The sequence below is a fragment of the Hyperolius riggenbachi genome, chromosome 3 (assembly GCF_040937935.1).
Source record: "Hyperolius riggenbachi isolate aHypRig1 chromosome 3, aHypRig1.pri, whole genome shotgun sequence".
Lineage (NCBI taxonomy): Eukaryota > Metazoa > Chordata > Amphibia > Anura > Hyperoliidae > Hyperolius > Hyperolius riggenbachi.
Genome location: NC_090648.1, coordinates 221,335,627 through 221,360,378, shown reverse-complemented (window position 1 = coordinate 221,360,378; position 24,752 = coordinate 221,335,627). Strand labels below are relative to the sequence as shown.

At 43.7% G+C, this 24,752-nt stretch overlaps 1 protein-coding gene across 3 annotated transcripts in view; it reads right to left on the bottom strand.

Annotated features, from left to right (window-relative positions):
- USP3 (ubiquitin specific peptidase 3) overlaps positions 1-24,752 on the bottom strand; it is a 105,050-nt gene that overhangs the window by 33,139 nt on the left and 47,159 nt on the right. For all 3 annotated transcript variants that reach the window (XM_068275785.1, XM_068275786.1, XM_068275784.1), the window contains exons 3-7: positions 23,603-23,737; positions 23,434-23,517; positions 4,103-4,184; positions 934-1,016; positions 712-825 (exon numbers count right to left, since the gene is read on the bottom strand). In XM_068275785.1, the coding sequence (XP_068131886.1) occupies positions 712-825; positions 934-1,016; positions 4,103-4,184; positions 23,434-23,517; positions 23,603-23,737 (498 nt within the window). The remainder of the gene's footprint in view (positions 1-711; positions 826-933; positions 1,017-4,102; positions 4,185-23,433; positions 23,518-23,602; positions 23,738-24,752) is intronic.

Here is a 24,752-nt window from a genome sequence, read left to right as displayed (position 1 = left end):
AAAACTGCTACTGTATTGTAAACCAAACACTATCCCTTTATTATATTATTATTATTGTCACTAACTGACCCTCAAAGGAGCTCACAATCTAATCCCTGCCATTGCCATATGTCTATATTATGTAGTGTAAATACTGTAGTCTAGGGCCAATTTTTTTAGGGGGAGCCAATTAACTTATCTGTATGTTTTTGGAATGTGGGAGGAAAACGGAGTGCCCGGAGGAAACCCACGCAGACACAGAGAGAACATACAAACTCTTTGCAGATAGTGCCCTGGCTGGGATTCGAACCAGGGACCCAGCGCTGCAAGGCGAGAGAGATAACCACTACGCCACCGTGCTAAATTAGTTTGGCTCTCTAATATTAAGGAGTTGGCACATCATTTCATTCCAGCAGTTCTGCAGGTGTGTTTATCTTTCAGGGACAACAAAGATGATTTGCATATTTAGCAGCGATGCCCTGTGGGACACCACAGAGCTCATTCCAACCTGAATAATGGCAAATACCTTCTGTTTTAAGAAGTCAAGCTTCTGCTTTACACAGCATTTTAGCAAGGATGCCCTTTTGATCTCTTTCAGCCCCTATGCACTCCTAAGATTTCTGGGTTCACCATGAGCTTGCTGGGTAATAATAATTTACCTGTGCCCAAGCTAATCTACAAGTAAGGAGTCTGAAGTCATAGTGAAAGCTGGAGGTCTTTGTAAGTACGTACACATTAACATCTCCCTGACTTCGCGTATGATACATCCGTCGACCAGCGGTTTTTCCATTACGAAGTTCCACTACTGGCAGTTCCTTGAAATAGCAGCAAAATTGTTGGATATTACTGTGAAGAAAAATAGTATATCTTGTCATTGCAAAGACACAAGAATGAATGTTGCGAAAATAATAGCAGTAAATAGTAAGATGGCATTACATTGACAGACAGATATACCTAAGTGACTGAAGAATGGCATTCATGAAACAGGTGTTTCCTAGATTCCGAAGACCAGTGGCACTAAGAAGAGATGTACTTCCCTTGAAAAAAAAAATCATAAAGATGTAAAAGATAAAGAATACAGTGTACATGCAATGCCATATAGGTATCTTTGGCCCTAGTCAATCTAGAAATTATTTCCTAGTGTACATCACTGAAATCTGCATAGAATAGCAGTAATTTTGAAGAAATACTTAAAGGAATACTATCGATGTATGCATTTATTTTTAAATGCTGTATGTTGTAGCACACATTAGGGCAAGTACTAGGAGCAATTTGATTCCTCACACAGCTGTTCCTCTCAGCTGTAAAATCTTCAGTTTTGGCGTCAGTGTTGGATACAAAATGTATCTAATACTGAGCTCCCAGAGGGCTAGACCATATCTCTGCACAGGGGAGTTGCTATCAACTCCTCAGTTTATAGTTTAATTATCACCTTGCTGAAAGAATCTTGTTGATATGGTGGTAAGGGGTTAAAGATTCTAGCAATGTGTGTTTATTATCTTTGCTTCTCTTTACTGATAAAGATACTAATAATGCTAATTGTAGACAGAGGTCTGCCCCTCTCAGCAGCTTGTAAAGTGGATGCAGCCTGGAGTGAATCACCTCAAGCAGGCAGCCAGTCTGAGTGTAAACACAGACTTGTGCTATAGCTTGTTATATTCCAGCAATATTACAGCTCATTTAGTTACCTGTTACTACCTCAGATCAGCCTGTTTCTCCTCATGTCTCCTGCATGCTGTGAGTGACACAGTGTCATATATTTGTGAGCTGTGTGACAGAGTAACCAAGCAGCTCACGGTGACCCAAACTACTATGAGCTGTGTGAGAAATGAATTTTTAAGCAGGGATAGCGAAAGAGAGACCTGGGTGAATAAATAAAGTGCCCCTAGCACTAGTGGTAATGTGTACACTAATATAGAGTATTAAAAAAAAAGTCGTTTCAATTGATAGTATTCCTTTAAGCAAAAAATAAAAATGATTTTAACTTACCCGGGGCTTCTTCCAGCCCCCTGGACTCATCCTATGCCCACGACATCCTCCTAGTCCCTCCAGCCAGCAGCAGCAACCCACCCAAAGCTGGCTGGTTGCCTAGAGTCGGCGGCTACTGCACATGCGCAGCGGCAAGCTCCTGCGGCCAGAAGCTTAATCAGGGTGCACACGGAATGAGGTCGCCCATACGCAGTAGTAGCGGCTGACTCTTGGTGGCCGAGCTTTACAGGGGTCGCTGCTGCTGGCCGAAGGGGACTAGAACGTCGTGGGCACAGGATGAATCGAGGGGACTGCAAGAAGCCCCAGGTAAGTTAAAATCATTTTCATTTTTTGCTTAAAGTGTACCAGAGCTGAAAGAAATAAAAAAAAATCTATACTTAACCACGGCTTCTTCCAGCAGCATAAGCCCATCTGAGTACAACGCCGTCCTCCCGCAGTTTCCCGTTCAGCCATGATCAGCCCTGGTAGTGGGCTCAGTTGTGTCCAGTGTGGGTCTTCTTCGCATGCGCGGACCTGCCTCACATGCACAGAAGATCCGTACTGGCGCGACTGAGCCTATTACCGAGGCTGATCACGGTTGAACGGGAGACCCCGAGAGAGGACGGCGTGGGACTCAGACGGGCTTATGCTGCTGGAAGAAGTGGCGGGTAAGTATCGATTTTTTTAAATTTCCTTTAGCTCTGGTTTACTTTAAAGAGAATCTGTATTCACAAAATGAAGTATAAACAAACATCCCTGCCTGTTTGGGGTCATCTCCTAGCCCCCTCTGTAATATTTTTGCTGCTCTCCGCTGCAATAAAGAGGGTAAAAAAAACTGTTTTATAAACTGTTTTGTAAACAGAAAAGATGGCCACCAAAACAGGAAGTACATCAGCAGAGCAGTGAACTCAGTTAATACACAGTGAGTTACACATTGAATTCAGTCTCCAGAGGTTATGTGCAAGTTTTGAAAGAGCTCTGTGTCAATGAAGCATGACAAGCTGTGTTAGAGCCTGGAGTCCTGTCAGCCTGACAGGCAGCTTCCTCCTCAGCCAGCTATTCTTTGTTCAGTTTATCAGTCTGTGTTTATCAACCTCACAGATAGCAGACAAGCTGACAGTGAGAGCAAGGGACATTGTCTGTGAGGAATAATCCTCACAGGAGCACTGGAGGGGCTTGGAAGGAGTTAACTTGTTCACATTACTGAAAAGTTGGCAGCCTTCCAGACACAGCCAAATCCGACAGGGGAAAGATAAGTTGATTTATTACAGAGATGGTGCAAGTAGAAAGTGCTGCAGTAAGCCAGAGCACAATGGAACAGCCTTAGGAACTTGTAGGATAGGAGAAATAGTGCTGAAATTTTTGTTACGGAGTCTCTTTAAGTATTCCTTTAATCTAATCACATGCATGACTGAAAACTAGAGCCTCACTTTAAAACAACAATAGTACATCATTGATCCTTTTTTTTTTCCTATTCCATAGGCCTTGTAATATCACTTTAAAGCAAACCTTTGTCAAAAATGTGCACAATACGTTAAATGAGTACTGATTAGTAGTTAGCCATTTTTGTGATCTTTAGGTTTTATAATTCATGTTTAAAATATCTGGTAAGCGCAGAAAATCTGAACACTGTATTTGTCTTCTTCAGTGTGTGCAAGACTAACAAATAAGTTTCCCTGAAACGTTTGTGCTTCTTCCAACTACAGGTGCAGAATGGCTGCGCTTGTGCATGAAGAGGAGCGCGGATGCAAACTTCCAGAAGTGCCTGGGCAGCGGTGGTGGGCTGGAGGACATGGAAAGCCTCTGGAGGATCCAGAGGGTTCGCTCTTCTTGTAGTCATACGCCTCGTGTTCTCTTCAGGCCTTTTTTACATCTACATTGTGTTACCTTATTTTACCATAAGGGGCCGCAAAAGCAATGAAAGTCAATGGAGACTTTCACACCTAATGTGGTCCATTAAAGTGCACCAGAAGTATCCAAGGGCTGCAGCGTACTACCGCAAGCAGTCAGTGGGGAAAGGAGGGACTGGAAGCGTACTATGGACAGGTGAGAGTAGTTTCATTGTTCATTGAATAGAACGATGCCAGCGACGCGCTGCCGACCTTCCGCTGTTTTTAAGTCACTACACGGCATGTTACAGCACATTGTCACTTACATTTAATTTAAGCACTTTCTTGTTTTGTGAAGCTTCTTCCAAAAATTTCCTCTTCCTGTGTCTTTCTGCCGCAAAAGCAGAGCTATTTAAAGAAAAGATGACATTAGCTATTTACCCCCCAAATAAAAAAAAACACAGACATTAATACAAAAATGTATATCCCAACCAGACTGAAGCTAAATGTATGGAACTGTTACAGTATAATTAAGATATACAGAAAAAAACGAATCACATTCCACACAGAAGCTTCACACGGTACCACTATACCATAATTCACAAGCAGAAAAAAAACAAAAAAAACTTCTCATACTACAAACCAACAGTTTCTGGCAGAATACAGAATAAAATCGGATCCTCTGCTCCTGAACTATCATTCACACGTGGAGAATCAAATGACCAGACAACTCCTGGTGAGCAACCAGCAGGCTGATCTGAGAGGACATCTATGAACCACAAATAAACTGAGGAAAACCGACAACAACCTGCAGCCTATACTTTATAAGGATGGTAAATGATGGTAACGAAGGAAATGTTCCCAGACTTACCACTCCTTCCTTACAGACACCACCGTGTTTGTAACAAGTTATTTTAAAAAGCGTATTACCAAACACCAAAGAAAACAGGCTCATCTCATTCGTTTACAAAAACACAAAGTGTAAGAAATGCCCATACATCTTAGGCTAGAAACACACTAGGCAGTGCGGAAAACCATGCGGTTTTTTTTTTTTGGGGGGGGGGGGGGGTTGCATTTCTCCTTTTATCAATGGAGAAAAGTACAGTATTATATTTAAAAAACACTATACTGCCAACTGTAGGCATCATACACTTACAAGTAGAAAAAAATCCAGAAGCAACACGCTGTATTAAATGTAATGCTGGATACACACGGTGCGTTCCCGCTCTCGATGCGCTGCTCGATTCCCATCGATTTGCGTCAACTTGATTATTTCCGACATGTCCGATTCACGTTTCGATGGATCGTTAGGTCGATTTGGCATACTTTACATGTGAATCGACCTAACAATCATCAAAATGCGCTCAGAAAATGCTTGAGCGGCCGGAAATCGAGCGGCGCATCGAGTGCGGGAACGCACCGTGTGTATCCAGCATAAGAAACCTTTCATCCAATCTTCTTAAAAGCAAGTCAGCATAAAAAAAAAATAAAAAAATAATAATAAAGGGTATACTTAGCACATGCAGCTTAAAGGGGAACTGAAGAGAGAGGTATATGGAGGCTGTCATGTTTATTTCCTTTTAGACAATACCAGTTGCCTGGCAGCCCTGCTGATCCTCTGCCTCTAATACTATTAGCCATAGCCCCTGAACAAGCATGCAGCAGATCAGGTGTTTCAGTGGTTCAGACTTATAAGTCTGATCTGACAAGACTAGCTGCATGCTTGTTTCTGGTTTTAATCAGATACTACTGCAGAGAAATAGACCAGAAGGGCTGCCAGGCAACTGGTATTGATTAAAAGGGTATAAACATGACAGCCTCCATATACCTCTCTCTTCAGTTCCCCTTTAAGGGGATGTGCGGAAAAGGGTTGCCAATCATTTCGCCCTAAGATGGGTTCTCTCAAGACCTTATGACCCCCTATTCATATGCTGTCTTGTCTTAATACAGGGTGTTGCTCCTGGATTCTTTTTCTGCTTAAAGAGGAACTCCAGTGAAAATAGTTTAATATAAAAAGGTGCTTAATTTTTACAATAATTATGTATACATGATTTAGTCAGAGTTTGCTCATTGTAAAATCTTTCCTCTCCCAGATTCACATTCTGACATGTATTACATGGTGACATTGTTACTGTGGGCAGATTATGTAGCTGTTCTGGCTTTAACAGACAGCTATAAACAGCCATTTCCTGTGTGTGTCATTGTTACATTGTGGCAGTTTGCCCAGAGTACCGTACGGTACCAGAGCCTCTTCTGGGAGGGGTTTCAGCACAAAATCAGTCATACAGCGCCCCCTGATGGTCTGTTTGTGAAAATCATTATATTTTTCATGTAAAAGTGGGTATCAGCTACTGATTGGGATAAAGTTCAATTCTTGGTCGGAGTTTCTCTTTAAGAGTAATTACTGATCTATGTCTCATCCAGATGTTGCATTGCAATTGTGTATGGGTTAAATGTATAAGGCATAAGTTTTGGTGTGCACTCACTTTCTCCTTGGTTAGCATTTCGTAAGTATCATACACTCTAGATCAGCCTCAATCAATAGACTGCAGCACTAAAAAGGTACTATTTTCACACACAAATATATGTATGCGTTTTTGGGCTCTGAACACCTGCCCGCCACCTCGCGTGGCTGAGTACTGATAGGTGAATGGGGACATGTGTTTCCAAAGCCGCTCAAAGTGCCTGCTATGAATGACCCCAGGCATCAGCGGAATATCTGTGGTCATTCACAAAATGAAAGTAAAAACACATACACAAATATTTCCTGTGTACTGTTCAGTACTGAGGATTAAGAGTGGGAACATCTAGTGGACAAAAAATAAGCCCCCTATTGTTTATCACGACCATATGATCTTCTTTAATGTGGTCTCCCAGATGCCACCATGAAACCCCCCCAGGGAGTCGTCGCCCCCACCTCCTCCAGGGGCACCGGAGGTGGGGAAGAGCCCCTTTTCCATGGATTGGAGAAGGGCTCTGGGGGAGAGGGGAAGGCTTGGCTGCCCCTCTCACCCGGAGCCCCCCCCATACCATGGACCATGCAGGCTGGTATGGCTCAGGGTGCGAAGCCCCACTCTGCCAAGACTCTGAATTCTGGCTACCCCAGCCTGCATGGGGGCAAGGGGTTAAAGATCCTCAGAAGGGGGGACCCCACGCCGTTTAATTTTTTTTTTTTTTTATTTCTCACCAACTTTTTTTTTTTTTTTTTTTTAATGTTCAGAGGGTGGGAAATAAAAAAAAAAAAAAAAAAACCTAGGGTTCCCCCATCCCGAGGATCTTTAACCCCTTGTCCCCCATGCAGGCTGGGATAGTCATAATGCGGATCCCCGGCCAAGTGGGGATTCGCACCCTGAGCTACACCAATACAATACAATAACATTTGTAAAGCGCTTTTCTCCCATAGGACTCAAAGCGCATAGTTGTGTCTCAGATTAATACAGGGTTGCAAGCTGGGTTGTGTTACAGAGGAGATCGTCAGATGTTCATGAATGGAAGACTAAAGAGGTAGGTTTTCAGTTTAGACTTAAATGCTTCCAGGGATGGAGCTGTCCTGATTGGGTGTGGCAGGGAGTTCCAAAGTGTAGGGGCAGCATGACAAAAGGCTCTGTCTCCAAAGGTTTTGAGGTAGACTCTGGGGGTGACCATGGTGTTGCGTCCTTTTCATCTAAGATTGTGGGGGGTGTGATGTAGTTGCAACAAGTCCTTCAGGTATCCAGGGCCCAGATTGTGCAAGGATTTGAATGTCAGTCAGCCAATCTTAAACAGAATTCTCCATTTTATCGGTAGCCAGTGGAGTGAGCTCAGGGTTGGTGTTATGTGGCAATGGCGGGGTTGGCTCTTTAACAGCCTTGCGGCGGTATTCTGTACTAAATTGCAGGCGGCGTAAGTCTTTCTTATGCAGGCCTGTGTAGAGGGCGTTGCAGTAGTCTAACCTTGATGTGACGAAGGCATGGACTAGGGTTGGAAGATCCTCTGAAGGAATTAGGTGTTTAATCTTTGCAATATTTCTTAGATGAAAGAAGGAATGTTTCACAACAGCTGAGATTTGATTCCTGAAGCTTAATTTCCTATCAATCAGTACTCCCAGGCTGCGCACACAGTCTGAGTTTTTCAGGTCTGAGCTCCCTATCCTTAGCGGTGTTGGTTAAGACTGGGGCTGCTTTGCTGTTGAGCCCTGGCCCTCGATAACAAGTACCTCAGTTTTGTCAGCATTAAGTTTTAGCCAATTCATATTCACCAGCCCACATGGTCCCTGCTATGGGGGGCTCCAGGGGAGAGGGTCAGCCAAGCCTCCCCCCCCCCCCCCCAGAGACCTTGTCCAATCCATGGAAAAGGGGCTCTTCCCCTCCTCTGGTGCCACAGGAGGAGGTGGGGGAGATGACTCCCTGGGGGGTTCATGGTGACATCTGGGAGTCCCCTTTAAGAAGGGTACCCCACGTGCCCGCCCCCCTCCCAGGAGAAATGAGTATAGGGGTAACCCCCTCCCAGGAGAAATGAGTATAGGGGTACAAAGTACCCCTTACCCATTTCCACAAAGGGTTAAATGAAATAAAAACGTACAAGGGGGACAAGGGGTTAAAGACCCTCGGGAGGGGGGGGGGGGACCCTACTTTTTTTATTATTATTATTATTATTATTATTATTATTTCCCACCCTCTGAACAGTAAAAAAAAAAAATTAAAAACAGGAAAAGATGCCAGGGATCTTTATACTGCCATATTGCGGCTGCATAGTGATCCCTGGCAAATGCGTTGGGGTTCCGGAGGGACCCCCTGGAAACCCTGTCATGAAATTCATTGCACTTTCTTGTGATATATGTAAAATTACACTACCGTTAGGTTTGCTACATTAACCGCATTTAAACCTATACTTTTTGCCACTGAAACTTTAAAGTCGATTTTCTAAAAAACTATAAGGTCTTTTTTAAAAAATTGTTCCTCTTGTTCCCACTGTTCTTCTTACCATATCTGGCAAATTTGGTGTTTCTAGCATGTATGGGGGTTTTGCTATTAACCGTTAAAGTCAACGGGTTTTTAATCACAAATACTTTTTCCATTTAAAACTTCGATTTTCTCAAAAACTAAAAGTTCTTTTTGAATTATTTTTTTTAAGTTGTAGACATCTCACCTTTATAATCCATGGCATTTTGGTGATTGTAGCATGTATGGGGGCTTTGCTATCAACGTTAAAGTCCAATCCATGATCACAGCAATCATGCAAAATACATAAGTAGTTACCTTACAAACTCAGCTTTTTAATATGTATGCCATGAGGTGGATATTACTGTTCTTTTTGCAAATAAGGGCTTGTAATTATTGATCTAGTATAAAGAAGCACAACAATGAAAAAAATACACCTTAACCACTTGCCGACCGCACGCTTATACCGTGCGTCGGCAAAGTGGCAGCTGCAGGACCAGCGACGCAGTACTGCGTCGCCGGCTGCAGCCTAATTAACGAGCGATCGCGCGGCTGTAGCCGCGCGATCGCTACGTCACACTCTTCGGCCCCCATGTGACTTCAGCCCGCCGGCCAATCAGCAGCGCCGGCGGGCTGTAAAAATTCAAATCGGCCAATAGAACAGGTATAATACAGTTTGTTTACGTAACAAACTGTATTATACTGCCTGCCTCCCGCTGGTGGTCACACTTAGCGATCGACCACCAGCGAGGAGAGCAGGCACAGTAAGCACACACACACGCACACATTAGGAGCCCCACAGACCCCCCGATCACCCGCAGCACCCATCAGACACCCCCCTGTACCCCCCTGCAGCCCGCAGATCAGACCCAACCAACCCCCATATCACCCATCAATCAATCCCTGTCACCACCTGTCACTCCTATCCATCAGAGCAGACCCCCAACTACCCCTTAGGGGTATCTGATCACCCCCCACACCTCCAGATCTCCCCCCCGACCCCCCCCCCCCCCCTGTATACTGAACCTATCTATCTCCCCTGCATCTGTCTATCTCCCCAGTGATCAGCTGCCAATCACCTATCAGTCACCTGTCAATCATCCCTTGTCACCACCTGTCACTGCCCCCCATTAGATCAGACCCCCAACTGCCCCTTAGGGGTATCTGATCACCCCCCACCCCCTTCAGACCCCCCCCCCCTCCCCCCGTATACTGCATCTATCTTCCCTGTAATTGCCCGCTGATCAGCTGTCAATCACCTATCCGTCACCTGTCAATCATCCCTTGTCACCACCTGCCACTGCCCCCCATCAGATCAGACCCCCAACTGCCCATTAGGGGCTTCTGATCACCCACCCACCCTTTCAGATCCCTCCGAGACACCCCCCCCTGATCACATCAGCAGTCCATTGTTTACATCTGTTTTTCCCTGTAAACACCCACTTATCACCCGTCAATAACCCATCTATCACCACCTGTCACTCCTATCCATCAGATTAGACCCCCAACTACCCCTTAGGGGTATCTGATCACCCCCCACCCCTTCCGATCCTCCCCACACCGTCCTAGTTCATTGATTGCGTATATTCTCCCCCCTGCCATTGTGTATCTTATCTCCTGTCTGTAAGGCTTGATTGTGCTTTGTTTGGCTACAATTGTCTCAATTGCACTGTGATTGGCATCGATTGTCGTGTGATTGGCTTCGATTGTCACGTAATTGGGCTTCGATTGTCGCGTGATTGGCTTCAATTGCCCGTAATTGGTTTTGATTGTGCCAATTGCCCACTGATTGGCTGTTTTGCCCTGTGATTAGCATCGATTGTCGTGTGATTGGCTTCAATTGTCACGTAATTGGTTTTTGATTGTCACGTTATTGGATTCAATTGGTCCGTGATTGGCTTTGATTGCGCCGATTGCTGTAATTGTGTTGTAATTGTCTCGTGATTGTTTTTGATTATTTGTGATTGCTCTCTGATCCCCAACCCCCCCCCCCCTTCCCCCTCACCATCACTATCCTAGTGATCTAAAAACTTTTTTAGTATCACTAGTGGTAACAAACAGTTAGGCCAGTTATCTAAGCAAAAGGGTTGTTAGTGTCAGTTAGTGCTCAGCCCACTGCACCACAGTCACTAATTAGCGTCATCACTGTCGCTAATCAGCATTGGTACTATATAGTATCTGTAAGTGATTATTAGTGATCACAGTCAGATCTATATTAGGGTCTCTAGGATCCACAAAAAAACGCAGTGTTTGCCCGATCAGACCTGATCGTTCGCCTGCACTGCGTTCAGCCCGCCCCACCGCAGTGACAGAAATTTCTTTTTTCTGATCACTGCAAAAAACACTACACAAGCTGTGGCACTGTAAACATCAGTTTAGATTTTTTTTTATCTAAACTCAGTGACCACAGCTTTCTACCTCTCAAGTACTCCCTTTCGCTAGGTAGGTGCTCTTTTCCTGGGTAGTCTCAGAGGAATACCTCCTAAATTTAGCAGGCCACCATGGCAAAAAAGAGGTTTTCCAATGAAGACATCTACAGGTACATGGACCAGTCGGATGAGGATGATTGGGTCGACTTATTCGACGAATCTTCGGGTTCAGAGTACGATCCTGTAGACAGCAGTGGCTCTCAGACCGATAGTTCCGATGACGAGGTTGAGGTCCCGGCTAGAGCCAGGCGTACCACACCCCATATCACTGGACTGCAGGTGGCGGAAGATCAGTCTCAAGGGCAGCAGAGTGGCGCTGATCTGATTTTTCTTGGTGAGGCATGCACCAGCAGCGCAGCATCTCCTGGGCCTATCAACACCAGTACTTCCGCAGAAGACCCTGATGAAGTGGCGGACACCATCCTGGAAGTAGAAACTGGTTCGGTGGTACGTGAATTAAGATCCGATCCGCAGCCACCAAGTAGACGGGCCCGTACTCCCATTGGTTTTCCAGAAGTGCTGGCAAACCCTGATTGGCATTCCCCTGATCCCGCCGCACCCATACTGCCCCCTTTCACCGCCCAGTCTGGAGTCCAGGTGGAGACAGTTGAACTAGGATCGGCCCTAGACTTTTTTGAACTGTTCCTCACCCAGGATCTCCTTGACTTAATTGTGGCTGAGACCAACCTATATGCCACACAATTTATAACCGCCCATCCGAAAAGCTGCCACGCCCAGCCTTTTCGGTGGAAACCACTCCAAGTTTCCGAACTTAAAATTTTTTTGGGCCTTCTCCTCAACATGGGTATTACTAAAAAAAATGTATTGCGCTCTTATTGGTCTACACGCCAAATACATAACATGCCCGTGTTCTCTGCTGCCATGTCCAGGACGCGATTTGAGATCATCCTGCGCTTCCTGCATTTCAATGACAACGACACCTGTCATGAAAGAGACCACCCAGCTTATGACCGGCTCCACAAAATTCGGCCCCTCATAGACCACCTGTCATCCACATTTGCAGATGCTTATACCCCTGAACAGAACATCTGTGTAGATGAGTCCCTCGTACATTTTACCGGGCGCCTTGGCATCAAACAGTACATCCCAAGCAAGCGCGCCCGGTATGGGGTGAAACTGTATAAGCTCTGTGATAGGGCCACAGGCTATACATCTCGTTTTAGGGTCTATGAGGGAAAAGACTCAAAATTGGAGCCGGTCGGATGTCCTGACTACCTGGGGAGCAGTGGAAAGATTGTGTGGGACTTGGTGTCACCCTTGTTCCAGAAGGGGTACCATCTTTATGTGGACAACTTTTACACAAGTGTGGCCCTCTTTCAGCACTTAAAGTTAGAAGGAATCCGATGCTGTGGCACCGTGCGGCCTAGTCGCCGGGGCTTCCCCCAACAGCTCGTTAACACCAGACTTCAACGGGGGGAGAGGGCCGCCTTGTGTACCGATGACTTGCTCTCGGTGAAATGGAAGGACAAGAGGGACGTTTACCTTCTGTCTACCATTCACACAGACACGACAGTACAAATTACACGGGCAACAGAGGTCATTGAAAAGCCCCTCGCCGTCCACAGCTATAATGCCAACATGGGAGGGGTGGACTTCAATGACCAGATGTTAGGGCCCTATTTAATTTCCCGGAAAACCAGACGCTGGTATAAGAAAGTGTCTGTGTATTTAATTCAATTGGCGATGTACAACAGCTTTGTTCTCTACAGTAAGGCTGGGAGAACTGGATCTTTCCTTCAATTCCAGGAAGACATTGTTTCGGCACTCCTCTATCCAGAAGGTGACAGAGCCCAACCCCCAAATGCAACTAGCCGGCTGCATGGAAGGCATTACGCCTACCCGATTCCCAGTACCCCAACTCAACGCAACCCCAGAAAAAGATGTCGTGTCTGCAGCAAGGCTGGAATAAGGCATGACACCCCCGTTTACTGTCCCCGCTGTCCTGACCAGCCTGGCCTATGCCTAGGGGAGTGTTATGAGAGGTACCATGAGAAGGCACACTTTTAGAACCTAGGGAACTACAGACACAGCAGTAGGCACACAAGGGTCTCTCAGTGCTATTTCACACTGGCGCGATGCGTTAGGGCAAATTGCCTAGCAAAAGTCACACTTTGCGGTCCCCCCCTACGCCGGAAGTGCTTGACTTAACGCTAGTGCATGCCTACGTTACTGCGTGGCTTCTGCGGCAATTTAGGTCGGCCCGGAAGTCATGTTAGTCTACGGCGACGCAGTTAATTACTAGGCCGAATGCTACTCTTGTGGTATTCCCTGAAGATCTATTTTGGGCGAGACGGTGCGGCGGGCTCGACCGACCGGATAGGCCAGTATGCAGTGTGAACCCAAACATCAGGTTTTGAGAGATCTAAATACACTGGCCTGCCAGAAACCTCTCCTTTCACTTGGGACAGAATGCATAATGTACTTCGCCACATATCTGTGCGATTTGCACTTTGCACATTGACCCATGGGGGAGGAGAAGTTTATCCTCAGCTCGCAGGTAAAAAAAAACAAAAAAAAAAAAAAACAGGTAAGCAAAAAAGTTAATATTTGGTTACCAATGTTATTGTTTGGTTTGAACATATTTAATAAAGTTTAAAAAGTTAATGTTATTGAAGTGCTTTGCTGCTTGCTTGCTTTTTTTTTTTTTTTTTTTTTTTTTCTTCTTCTCTCTTTTTTTCCAACCGACCAATCAGCTGCAGCACTGATGATGCATCCTGACAGAAGCATTGCGCTTCTGTCAGGTTACACAAAATCGGTGCATGCAGCGCTGTAGGACGAGATTTCTCCTCCACAGTAAAAAAGATACGTTTGCCGAGGCATATGGGCCAAGGTGTGGTGTTGGGGATTCATATGCTTTGGCAAGCACTTTGTATCAAAAAAGAACTCAAGCAATGATTTCTCCATTCACATCGATCAATGTGGATGAATAAATCAGGATTGCCTGGGCATACGAGCTGGTGGGTTTGGATTTTTGGGGTGGCAGCTCCTATGTCCAGGCGGACGCCTTCCCCTCCTTTTTGTTTAGTTTTTTTCGTTTTTCTTCTCTCTTTTTTCTATCCAGACCGACCGACCGACCGACCGACCAATCAGCTGCAGCACTGATGGTGCATCCTGACAGAAGCATTGCGCTTCTGTCAGGTTACACAAAATCGGTGCATGCAGCGCTGTAGGACGAGATTTCTCCTCCACAGTAAAAAAGATACGTTTGCCGAGGCATATGGGCCAAGGTGTGGTGTTGGGGATTCATATGCTTTGGCAAGCACTTTGTATCAAAAAAGAACTCAAGCAATGATTTCTCCATTCACATCGATCAATGTGGATGAATAAATCAGGATTGCCTGGGCATACGAGCTGGTGGGTTTGGATTTTTGGGGTGGCAGCTCCTATGTCCAGGCGGACGCCTTCCCCTCCTTTTTGTTTTGTTTTTTTCGTTTTTCTTCTCTCTTTTTTCTATCCAGACCGACCGACCGACCGACCAATCAGCTGCAGCACTGATGGTGCATCCTGACAGAAGCATTGCGCTTCTGTCAGGTTACACAAAATCGGTGCATGCAGCGCTGTAGGACGAGATTTCTCCTCCACAGTAAAAAAGATACGTTTGCCGAGGCATATGGGCCAAGGTGTGGTGTTGGGGATTCATATGCTTTGGCAAGCACTTTGTATCAAAAAAGAACTCAAGCAATGATTTCTCCATTCACATCGATCAATGTGGATGAATAAATCAGGATTGCCTGGGCATACGAGCTGGTGGGTTTGGATTTTTGGGGTGGCAGCTCCTATGTCCAGGCGGACGCCTTCCCCTCCTTTTGTTTTGTTTTTTTCGTTTTTCTTCTCTCTTTTTTCTATCCAGACCGACCGACCGACTGACCGACCAATCAGCTGCAGCACTGATGGTGCATCCTGACAGAAGCATTGCGCTTCTGTCAGGTTACACAAAATCGGTGCATGCAGCGCTGTAGGACGAGATTTCTCCTCCACAGTAAAAAAGATACGTTTGCCGAGGCATATGGGCCAAGGTGTGGTGTTGGGGATTCATATGCTTTGGCAAGCACTTTGTATCAAAAAAGAACTCAAGCAATGATTTCTCCATTCACATCGATCAATGTGGATGAATAAATCAGGATTGCCTGGGCATACGAGCTGGTGGGTTTGGATTTTTGGGGTGGCAGCTCCTATGTCTCTCTTTCTTTTCTTTTTGTTTCACATTTTTTGGCAGATATTTGTTCATCCACATTGATCGATGCGAATGAAGGGATGTTTGCCGTTCATTTTTCCTTTCAGCCCAGAATGCACTACCTGTATGCCCAATATAAGGAGTATAGCAGAAATACTGGCCATACATGTAATGATTGCAGAGGCCCTAAAATGCCAGGACAGACCCCACAAATGACCCCATTTTGGAAAGAGGACACCCCAAAGTATTCCGTGAGGTGCATGGTGAGTTCATAGAAGATTTTGTTTTTTGTCACAAGTTAGCATAAATTGTTGTTTTTTGTTTTTTTTCACAAAGTATCCTTTTCTGCTAACTTGTGACAAAAAAGAATTTTTTTTATAAACTCACCATGCCCCTCATGGAATACTTTGTGGTGTCTTATTTTTAAAATGGGGTCATTTGTGGGGTTTGTTAACTGTCCTGTCATGTGGGGGGGGGGGGGCTAAATTGTGAGCACCCCTGTAAAGCCCAAAGGTAGTCATTGCACGTTGGGCCCCTTAGCGCAGTTAGGCTGCAAAAAAGTGCCACACGTGCTATCGCCGTACCCGGGAGAAGTAGACCAATGTGTTTTAGGGTGTATTTTTACACATACCCATGATGGGTAGAAGAAATCACTCTGTAAATGACAATTTTTTGATTTTTTTTACACACATTTGTCCATTTACAGAGATATTTCTCCCACCCAATATGGGTATGTGTAAAAATACACCCCAAAACACATTGTACTACTTCTCCCGAGTACGGCAATACCACATGTGTGGCCCTTTTTTGCACCCTAACTGCGCTAAGGGGCCCAGAGTCCAATGAGTACCGTTAGCATTTCACAGGTCATTTTGAGAAATTTGGTTTCAAGACTACTCCTCACGGTTTAGGGCCCCTAAAATGCCAGAGCAGTATAGGAACCCCACAAATGACCCCATTTTAGAAAGAAGACACCCCAAGGTACTCAATTAGGAGTATGGTGAGTTCATAGAAGATTTTACTTTTTGTCACAAGTTAGCGGAAAATGATTGTTAATGGTTTTTTTTACCAAGTGTCATTTTCCGCTAACTTGTGACAAAAAATAAAATCTTCTATGAACTCACCATACTCCTAACGGAATACCTTGGGATGTCCTCTTTGTAAAATGGGGTCATTTGTGGGGTTCCTATACTGCTCTGGCATTTTAGGGGCCCTAAACCGTGAGGAGTAGTCTTGAAACCAAATTTCTCAAAATGACCTGTGAAATGGTAACGGTACTCATTGGACTCTGGGCCCCTTAGCGCAGTTAGGGTGCAAAAAAGTGCCACATATGTGGTATCGCTGTACTCGGGAGAAGTAGTACAATGTGTTTTGGGGTGTATTTTTACACATACCCATATTGGGTGGGAGAAATATCTCTGTAAATGGACAATTGTGTGTAAAGAAATCAAAAAATTGTCATTTACAGAGATATTTCTCCCACCCAATATGGGTATGTGTAAAAATACACCCCAAAACACATTGTACTACTTCTCCCGAGTACGGCGATACCACATGTGTGGCCCTTTTTTGCACCCTAACTGCGCTAAGGGGCCCAGAGTCCAATGAGTACCTTTAGCATTTCACAGGTCATTTTGAAACATTTGGTTTCAAGACTACTCCTCACGGTTTAGGGCCCCTAAAATGCCAGAGCAGTATAGGAACCCCACAAATGACCCCATTTTAGAAAGAAGACACCCCAAGGTACTCAATTAGGAGTATGGTGAGTTCATAGAAGATTTAGCTTTTTGTCACAAGTTAGCGGAAAATGATTTTTATTGGGTTTTGTTTACCAAGTGTCATTTTCCACTAACTTGTGACAAAAAAAAAATCTTCTATGAACTCACCATACTCCTAACGGAATACCTTAGGATGTCCTCTTTGTAAAATGGGGTCATTTGTGGGGTTCCTATACTGTCCTGGCATTTTAGGGGCCCTAAACCGTGAGGAGTAGTCTTGAAACCAAACTTCTCAAAATGACCTGTGAAATGCTAACGGTACTCATTGGACTCTGGGCCCCTTAGCGCAGTTAGGATGCAAAAAAGTGCCACACATGTGGTACCGCCGTACTCAGGAGAAGTAGTATTATGTGTTTTGGGGTGTATTTTTACACATACCCATATTGGGTGGGAGAAATATCTCTGTAAATTGACAATTGTGTGTAAAGAAATCAAAAAATTGTCATTTACAGAGGTATTTCTCCCACCCAATATGGGTATGTGTAAAAATACACCCCAAAACACATTGTACTACTTCTCCCGAGTACGGCGATACCACATGTGTGGCCCTTTTTTGCACCCTAACTGCGCTAAGGGGCCCAGAGTCCAATGAGTACCTTTAGCATTTCACAGGTCATTTTGAAACATTTGGTTTCAAGACTACTCCTCACGGTTTAGGGCCCCTAAAATGCCAGAGCAGTATAGGAACCCCACAAATGACCCCATTTTACAAAGAGGACATCCCAAGGTATTCCGTTAGGAGTATGGTGAGTTCATAGAAGATTTTATTTTTTGTCACAAGTTAGCGGAAAATGACACTTGGTAAAAAAAACCAATAACAATCATTTTCCGCTAACTTGTGACAAAAAGTAAAATCTTCTATGAACTCACCATACTCCTAATTGAGTACCTTGGGGTGTCTTCTTTCTAAAATGGGGTCATTTGTGGGGTTCCTATACTGCCGTGGCATTTTAGGGGCCCTAAACCGTGAGGAGTAGTCTTGAAACCAAATTTCTCAAAATGACCTGTGAAATGCTAACGGTACTCATTGGACTCTGGGCCCCTTAGCGCAGTTAGGATGCAAAAAAGTGCCACACATGTGGTACCGCCGTACTCAGGAGAAGTAGTATTATGTGTTTTGGGGTGTATTTTTACACATACCCATATTGGGTGGGAGAAATATCTCTGTAAATTGACAATTGTGTGTAAAGAAATCAAAAAAATTTCATTTACAGAGAGATTTCTCCCACCCAATATGGGTATGTGTAAAAATACACCCCAAAACACATTGTACTACTTCTCCCGAGTACGGCGATACCACATGTGTGGCACTTTTTTGCACCCTAACTGCGCTAAGGGGCCCAGAGTCCAATGAGTACCTTTAGCATTTCACAGGTCATTTTGAAACATTTGGTTTCAAGACTACTCCTCACGGTTTAGGGCCCCTAAAATGCCAGAGCAGTATAGGAACCCCACAAATGACCCCATTTTACAAAGAGGACATCCCAAGGTATTCCGTTAGGAGTATGGTGAGTTCATAGAAGATTTTATTTTTTGTCACAAGTTAGCGGAAAATGACACTTGGTAAAAAAAAAACAATAACAATCATTTTCCGCTAACTTGTGACAAAAAGTAAAATCTTCTATGAACTCACCATACTCCTAATTGAGTACCTTGGGGTGTCTTCTTTGTAAAATGGGGTCATTTGTGGGGTTCCTATACTGCCCTGGCATTTTAGGGGCCCTAAACCGTGAGGAGTAGTCTTGAAACCAAATGTCTCAAAATGACCTGTGAAATCCTAAAGGTACTCATTGGACTTTGGGCCCCTTAGCGCAGTTAGGGTGCAAAAAAGTGCCACACATGTGGTATCGCCGTACTCAGGAGAAGTAGTACAATGTGTTTTGGGGTGTATTTTTATACATACCCATGCTGAGTGGGAGAAATAACTCTGTAAATGGACAATTGTGTGTAAAAAAATCAAAAAATTGTCATTTGCAGAGATATTTCTCCCACCCAGCATGGGTATGTGTAAAAATACACCCCAAAACACATTGTACTACTTCTCCCGAGTATAGCGATACCATATGTGTGACACTTTTTTGCAGCCAAACTGCGCTAAGAGGCCCACAGTGCAATGACTACTTTTAGGCTTTACAGGGGTGCTTACAATTCCGCACCCCCCAAAATGCCAGGACAGTAAACACACCCCATAAATGACCCCATTTTGAAAAATAGACACTTCAAGGTATTCATTGAGGGGCATGTTGAGTCCATGGCAGATTTCATTTTTTTTTGTTACAAGTTAGCAGAAATGGAAACCTTTTTTTTTTTTTTTTTTTGTGACAAACTGTCATTTTCCGCTAACTTGTGACAAAAAATAAAATCTTCTATGAACTCACTATGCCTCTCAGTGAATACTTTGGGATGTCTTCTTTCCAAAATGGGGTTATTTGTGGGGTATTTATACTATCCTGGAATTTTAGCACCTCATGAAACATGACAGGTAGTCAGGAAAGTCAGAGATGCTTAAAAATGGGAAAATTCACTTTTTGCACCATAGTTTGTAAACGCTATAACTTTTACCCAAACCAATAAATATACACTGAATGGGTTTTTTTTCATCAAAAACATGTTTGTCCACATTTTTCGCGCTGCATGTATACAGAAATTTTACTTTATTTGAAAAATGTCAGCACAGAAAGTTAAAAAAATCATTTTTTTGCCAAAATTCATGTCTTTTTTGATGAATATAATAAAAAGTAAAACTCGCAGCAGCAATCAAATAGCATCAAAAGAAAGCTGTATTAGTGAGAAGAAAAGGAGCCAAAATTCATTTAGGTGGTAGGTTGTATGAGCGAGCAATAAACCGTTAAAGCTGCAGTGGTCTGAATGGAAAAAACAGCGCTGGTCCTTAAGGGGGGGTAAAGGCTGAGTCCTCAAGTGGTTAATTTCCAAACAACATAATGTCGCCATACATTGTGGGGTTGTGCTCCCCAATGCTTTGGTGGATTTGCTTGCTCTACTCAAACCCCTCTGCAAGGCTAAAAATGAATGGAGAGCTGTCCAATACCTTTAAAATCTAGAACGGAACCAGGAAGGGTTGCCCCCTCTCCCCATTGATACACATTCTGATCCTGGAGCAATTCTTAAATACGATAAGGCAGGGCACCACTATCAAGGGTAACCAGATCAGTCCACAGTTCCATGCTGTAGCTGCATTTGCCGATGACCTACTGTTCTTTCTCCAAGACCCTCTGACAACTATTCCTAACAATGAAAAAAAAAATCCTGTAATGGAAGCTTCTGTGAGATGCCTCAGACAGCAGGTACCTTTGTTAGGCATGGTTTCCCTTCCTTGTTTTATGACCACCCTCTCTGGTAATCCAGCATTACCACTCCTTCAGTTGATATTCCCTTCCTACAGGCCTGGCCTGATGGTTGTCCTAGAGCAATGTATTTTACACATAATGGGCAGATTAAAGGTGCGTACACACATGCGACTATAGTCGTTTGTAACGATCGTTCCCCGATCTTTACCAACGACGATCGTTACAAAAAACGAACCAACGACTATTAAGGCAAACGACGAACGAGGCAAATCGCTACAAAACAAAGTTCTGTCTTGGCGGATTTTTACCACCGACGATCGTTAGCAAAAGTGGTACATCGTTGGAAACGATCGTTCGTACCAGGCTGGACATGCGTATTTCACTTTTTCTCCAAGGAACTTTACAATTTTATGCGCAGGCGCATTAAGTGCTTTTACGTGATGTAACGTTCGTTCTAACGATGTGATCGTTACACACTTTTTACAACTAACTTTACTTCGGTCGTTCTTTCGTCAATTAAAAGTTCGTTCGTCGTCCTCAACGAACGATCGTTGTCGCATGTGTGTACGTAGCATAGGACACTGGCCGACTTGAACTCCATGGGAGGGGAGATGCACATAACTCAGTGACCATACTTGCAGGTCTGACACTTTCTGAATTCATTGAATAAAAGTCTGATGTAGCTCAAACCCTTGACAGAGTTTGAGAACCTGGTAAGTGAAGGCCCACAGACATATAGGAGTCAATTCCTAAAAGGTTGTGCGGGAAAAAAAATCTTGCATTCGGTATTTTAGACTTGTGTGCTAATTCATAAAAATCTTTACAGTTGCAATAAAAATGCGGTATTTTCCCGAACTAAGCTGGCGGTAACATGAGAAGCTGTCCGAGTTGTTACATTTCTCCATGCAGAGACATTACAATAAAAGAGGCATCCCCAACTTCCTTTTAGATGTGCATTTTTTGTTATACTGCCTCTGCCCTGAATCTGTGCTGAATCTGTCTATTAGTCGTTCTAGGCAATCTATTTAATTGCCACAGCTTAGAAGAACTTCAAGAAAGGTTACACATGCAGGCTTTCTGATGTGAAATAGATCTGAAAACAGATACCCAAGAGGTTAAAAAACACAACCTGGGGAATTCCGGGAAGCCTTGTTTGTTCCGCTCTCGCTGCTGCTGCCTGGGAGATCTGTCTCCATTAACTTTGCTCTTATCTACTCCCTTATCAGCTCTTCAAAGCAGACTGAGACGGTAATGGCACGGAGAATATCGCCTGCTCTAATATTTATGAATTGACATTTACTGACATGTGTTGAGGTATTCACCGCATAAGGCGGTAATTTACCTCACTGCTCAGGAATTACAGCTTTTCTGAATTGACATTTTGCTGTGTTTGGTAAAGTCAGCTGTTTTCAGCATTACCGCATGTGGGAATGCTTTATGAATTGACCCCATAATCTCCTTGATCTGATAGATGCTACTTTTATCTTTTTGGCGTGGAACAACAATGTTCCTGTTGCAGACAATTGAGGGTAAGAAGTGGAGAAAGATACTCACATTGAATCACAAGGGTTTCTTGAATGTAAGCATCCAGAAGTTAAGGTATAAAATCATCTCACACTGGTATAGAACTCAGAGAGTTCGCCATAAGATTTTCTCTTCAGTTCAAGGCAAATGCTGAGGATGTGGGTGTGCAGATGGCTCCTTACTGCATTTTTTTCCTACGGGTTTCCGTCTGTTCAACAGTTTTGGAGACAGGTCCATCATTTTAGTGCACAGATCTTCACTGACAAGATACCATTTACTCCTGGTAGCTTTTTGTTACTGGATACTACTACCTCCTCCCTGAAATCAAACAAAAAGGTCTATCCTGATTCATCTGCTCAATGCAGCTAAATCTCTGATCCCCCTACACTACACCTTCCATTAAGGAATGGTTTTGGAGGATAGATGTAATAGCTGACATGGAGGAAATGGCCCTCTTAGCACATGATTGTATAGAGCAGTTTATCCTTACATGGTCGGTCAAGATCACATTTTCCACTGATTTCATATCTATCATGGGTGCTTAAACAGTCTTAATGGACGGCCTACATAGGTTGTGAGACATCTTTACTGTTCTCTCTACTTCTAAATTTCTCTTCTCTAAAGGCACAGGAGTACGTATAGACACCCAGGTTAAAATGGATCAGAGAAACTTTTGCTGCCTTCTTTTTTCTGCCTCTTACATATAGTTTAATGGGAATTCTTCCTCCCAAATGCTTAATTACATGTAAATGAATGTATCCACGCCCCCAGCACCTAGGCATTCTGAGTCCCATGCTGCAAGTGCTCATGGGAGCTCATTCTGGGGAGGATGAGGCTTTTGCTGAAGCTTGCATGACATTTCAGAGGCAAGGGGCACAGAGGAGAGGAGAGAGGAGGAGTGGAGTTTTCACAAGCTGAGAGGTGGAGATGCAGAGCAGCTTGCCTGTGTAATGATGACAAGCAGAATATGGCTGCTCTCATTGTATCACAGGAATAATTAATCATATACTGTTGAAGCTGTTTGCAGCTTGATTTACTGTGTAAACCATCTAAACTTGATTTATATACAAGTTACTTGCTACAGTTTTTCATCTGAGATCCGCTTTAATGGGTACATACTCCACCAGTCTACTAGCTTTATCATCTGCTTTACAATTATGTTTTCCATTTTTATTCTGCAAAATTGGCAAGCTCCGATTGGACTGAATATTGTATAAGCTGTATTCTCTGTATATCATTTTAGCGACTGATATCTGATTATGGTTGTATACAGTGTTGCGTTTCTATTTCCTGTTTAATAAACTTCAATAGTAAAAAAAATAAAAAATAAAATATTTCTGTTAGTTAACACAGTACAAAACCATTTTCTCTTTAACCAAGCAAAATATTTAGGTAAAGTGATGCAAGGACAGTGTAGCTAGATAGTAAGGTTTCTTATGTAACAGCATTTACATAGAAAAATTTATAATATCTAGACTAACAGAAGAGTTAGAAGTCTACTCACTTTTCCAAGTTCTGTAAATGCTCTCGTACTTTCTGGACCGAACACATCTTTGTGTCATTCACCACAAAATCATCACAACGGTAACTGTAACCAAGACACTATTACAGAAACTGTAGGTATAGTGATGGTACTGGTAATTGTTCTGTGAAGTGCAGCACAGCAGACTCACCAATATGTGCTGTAGCTGCTGCAGTCCATACATACAGTGTGCTGTGTTTTTTCTTTCTCTATCAACTTGTCGTGCTGCTTGGCTGGTGGGACCTGGGCATCCTCGTAATGCTTTTTGGCATGACCATTCACATATCTGTTAGCATAAATGATCATTATAAAAACACAGAATCTGTAAAAACACACTCATCTAAATGCATTGCTTAACATTAAAAGAAAAAAAAAAAAAGAAAAAAAAAAAAAAAGAGGTTAACTGTATTAGAAAAAGAACAATTTTAAGCCCTGGGGAAAAACAAAAACAGTGCATAATGTAGTGCCAGAACTGTATGTTTCAAGGATGTTGTGTCTGCTCTAAAGGACACCTGAAGTGAGAGGCATATGGAGGCTACCATACTTTTTTTTTTTCTTCTTCTTTTAACCTCCCTGGCAGTATGATTATTTCTGGATTTTAGAGTCTGTTCTGCATGTTTCAGACCCTAAAATCAGGAAAAAAAATCATGCTGCCAGAAAGCCAGCAGCAGCCACAGCACTCGCTCACCTTCCTGGGCTCCAGCACTGCAATTTTCCCTCCGTCCTCTGGGTGGGGCTGTAACTCTGTAGTGAGGTCACTGATGGCGATCTCACCAGAGTGATTCAGAGCCTCGGAGGACAGGAAGGAGAATGGCTACAGACGTCTGGATCTCCTGGGAGGTGAGTAAAAACCTCTGCTGCAGGCTATACTCTGCATAGGGCTCCTGGCAGCTTAGCCTTAGCGTAGCTCGGTCTTACCACCAGGGAGGTTAAACAATAGTAGCTGCTTGGCAATTCTGATGATCTTTCTAGCTGCAGTAGTATCACCAATTGAAGTACTGCTCCTCTTTAAGCAAGTTGATGTGCCTCGGTCCAATCTGGCAGCACCCCAGATTACAATTGCTAGAAGAAAGGTCAGACCGGCACCATCCGCAGTATTAAATGCTCTTTTAATGCTCTTAATGAAGAAAAACAGCCATGACAGCAGCGACGTTTCGGAGTAGCAACTCCTTTCTCAAGCTAGGCTGGATATCATTTACAATACATCACATATTAGGTTGCTATATATAGCATATACAGGCTGGAAAACACCAATAGCGATAGAGAATACTCATGCCCAATCACAGCGGTCCATACAAAGT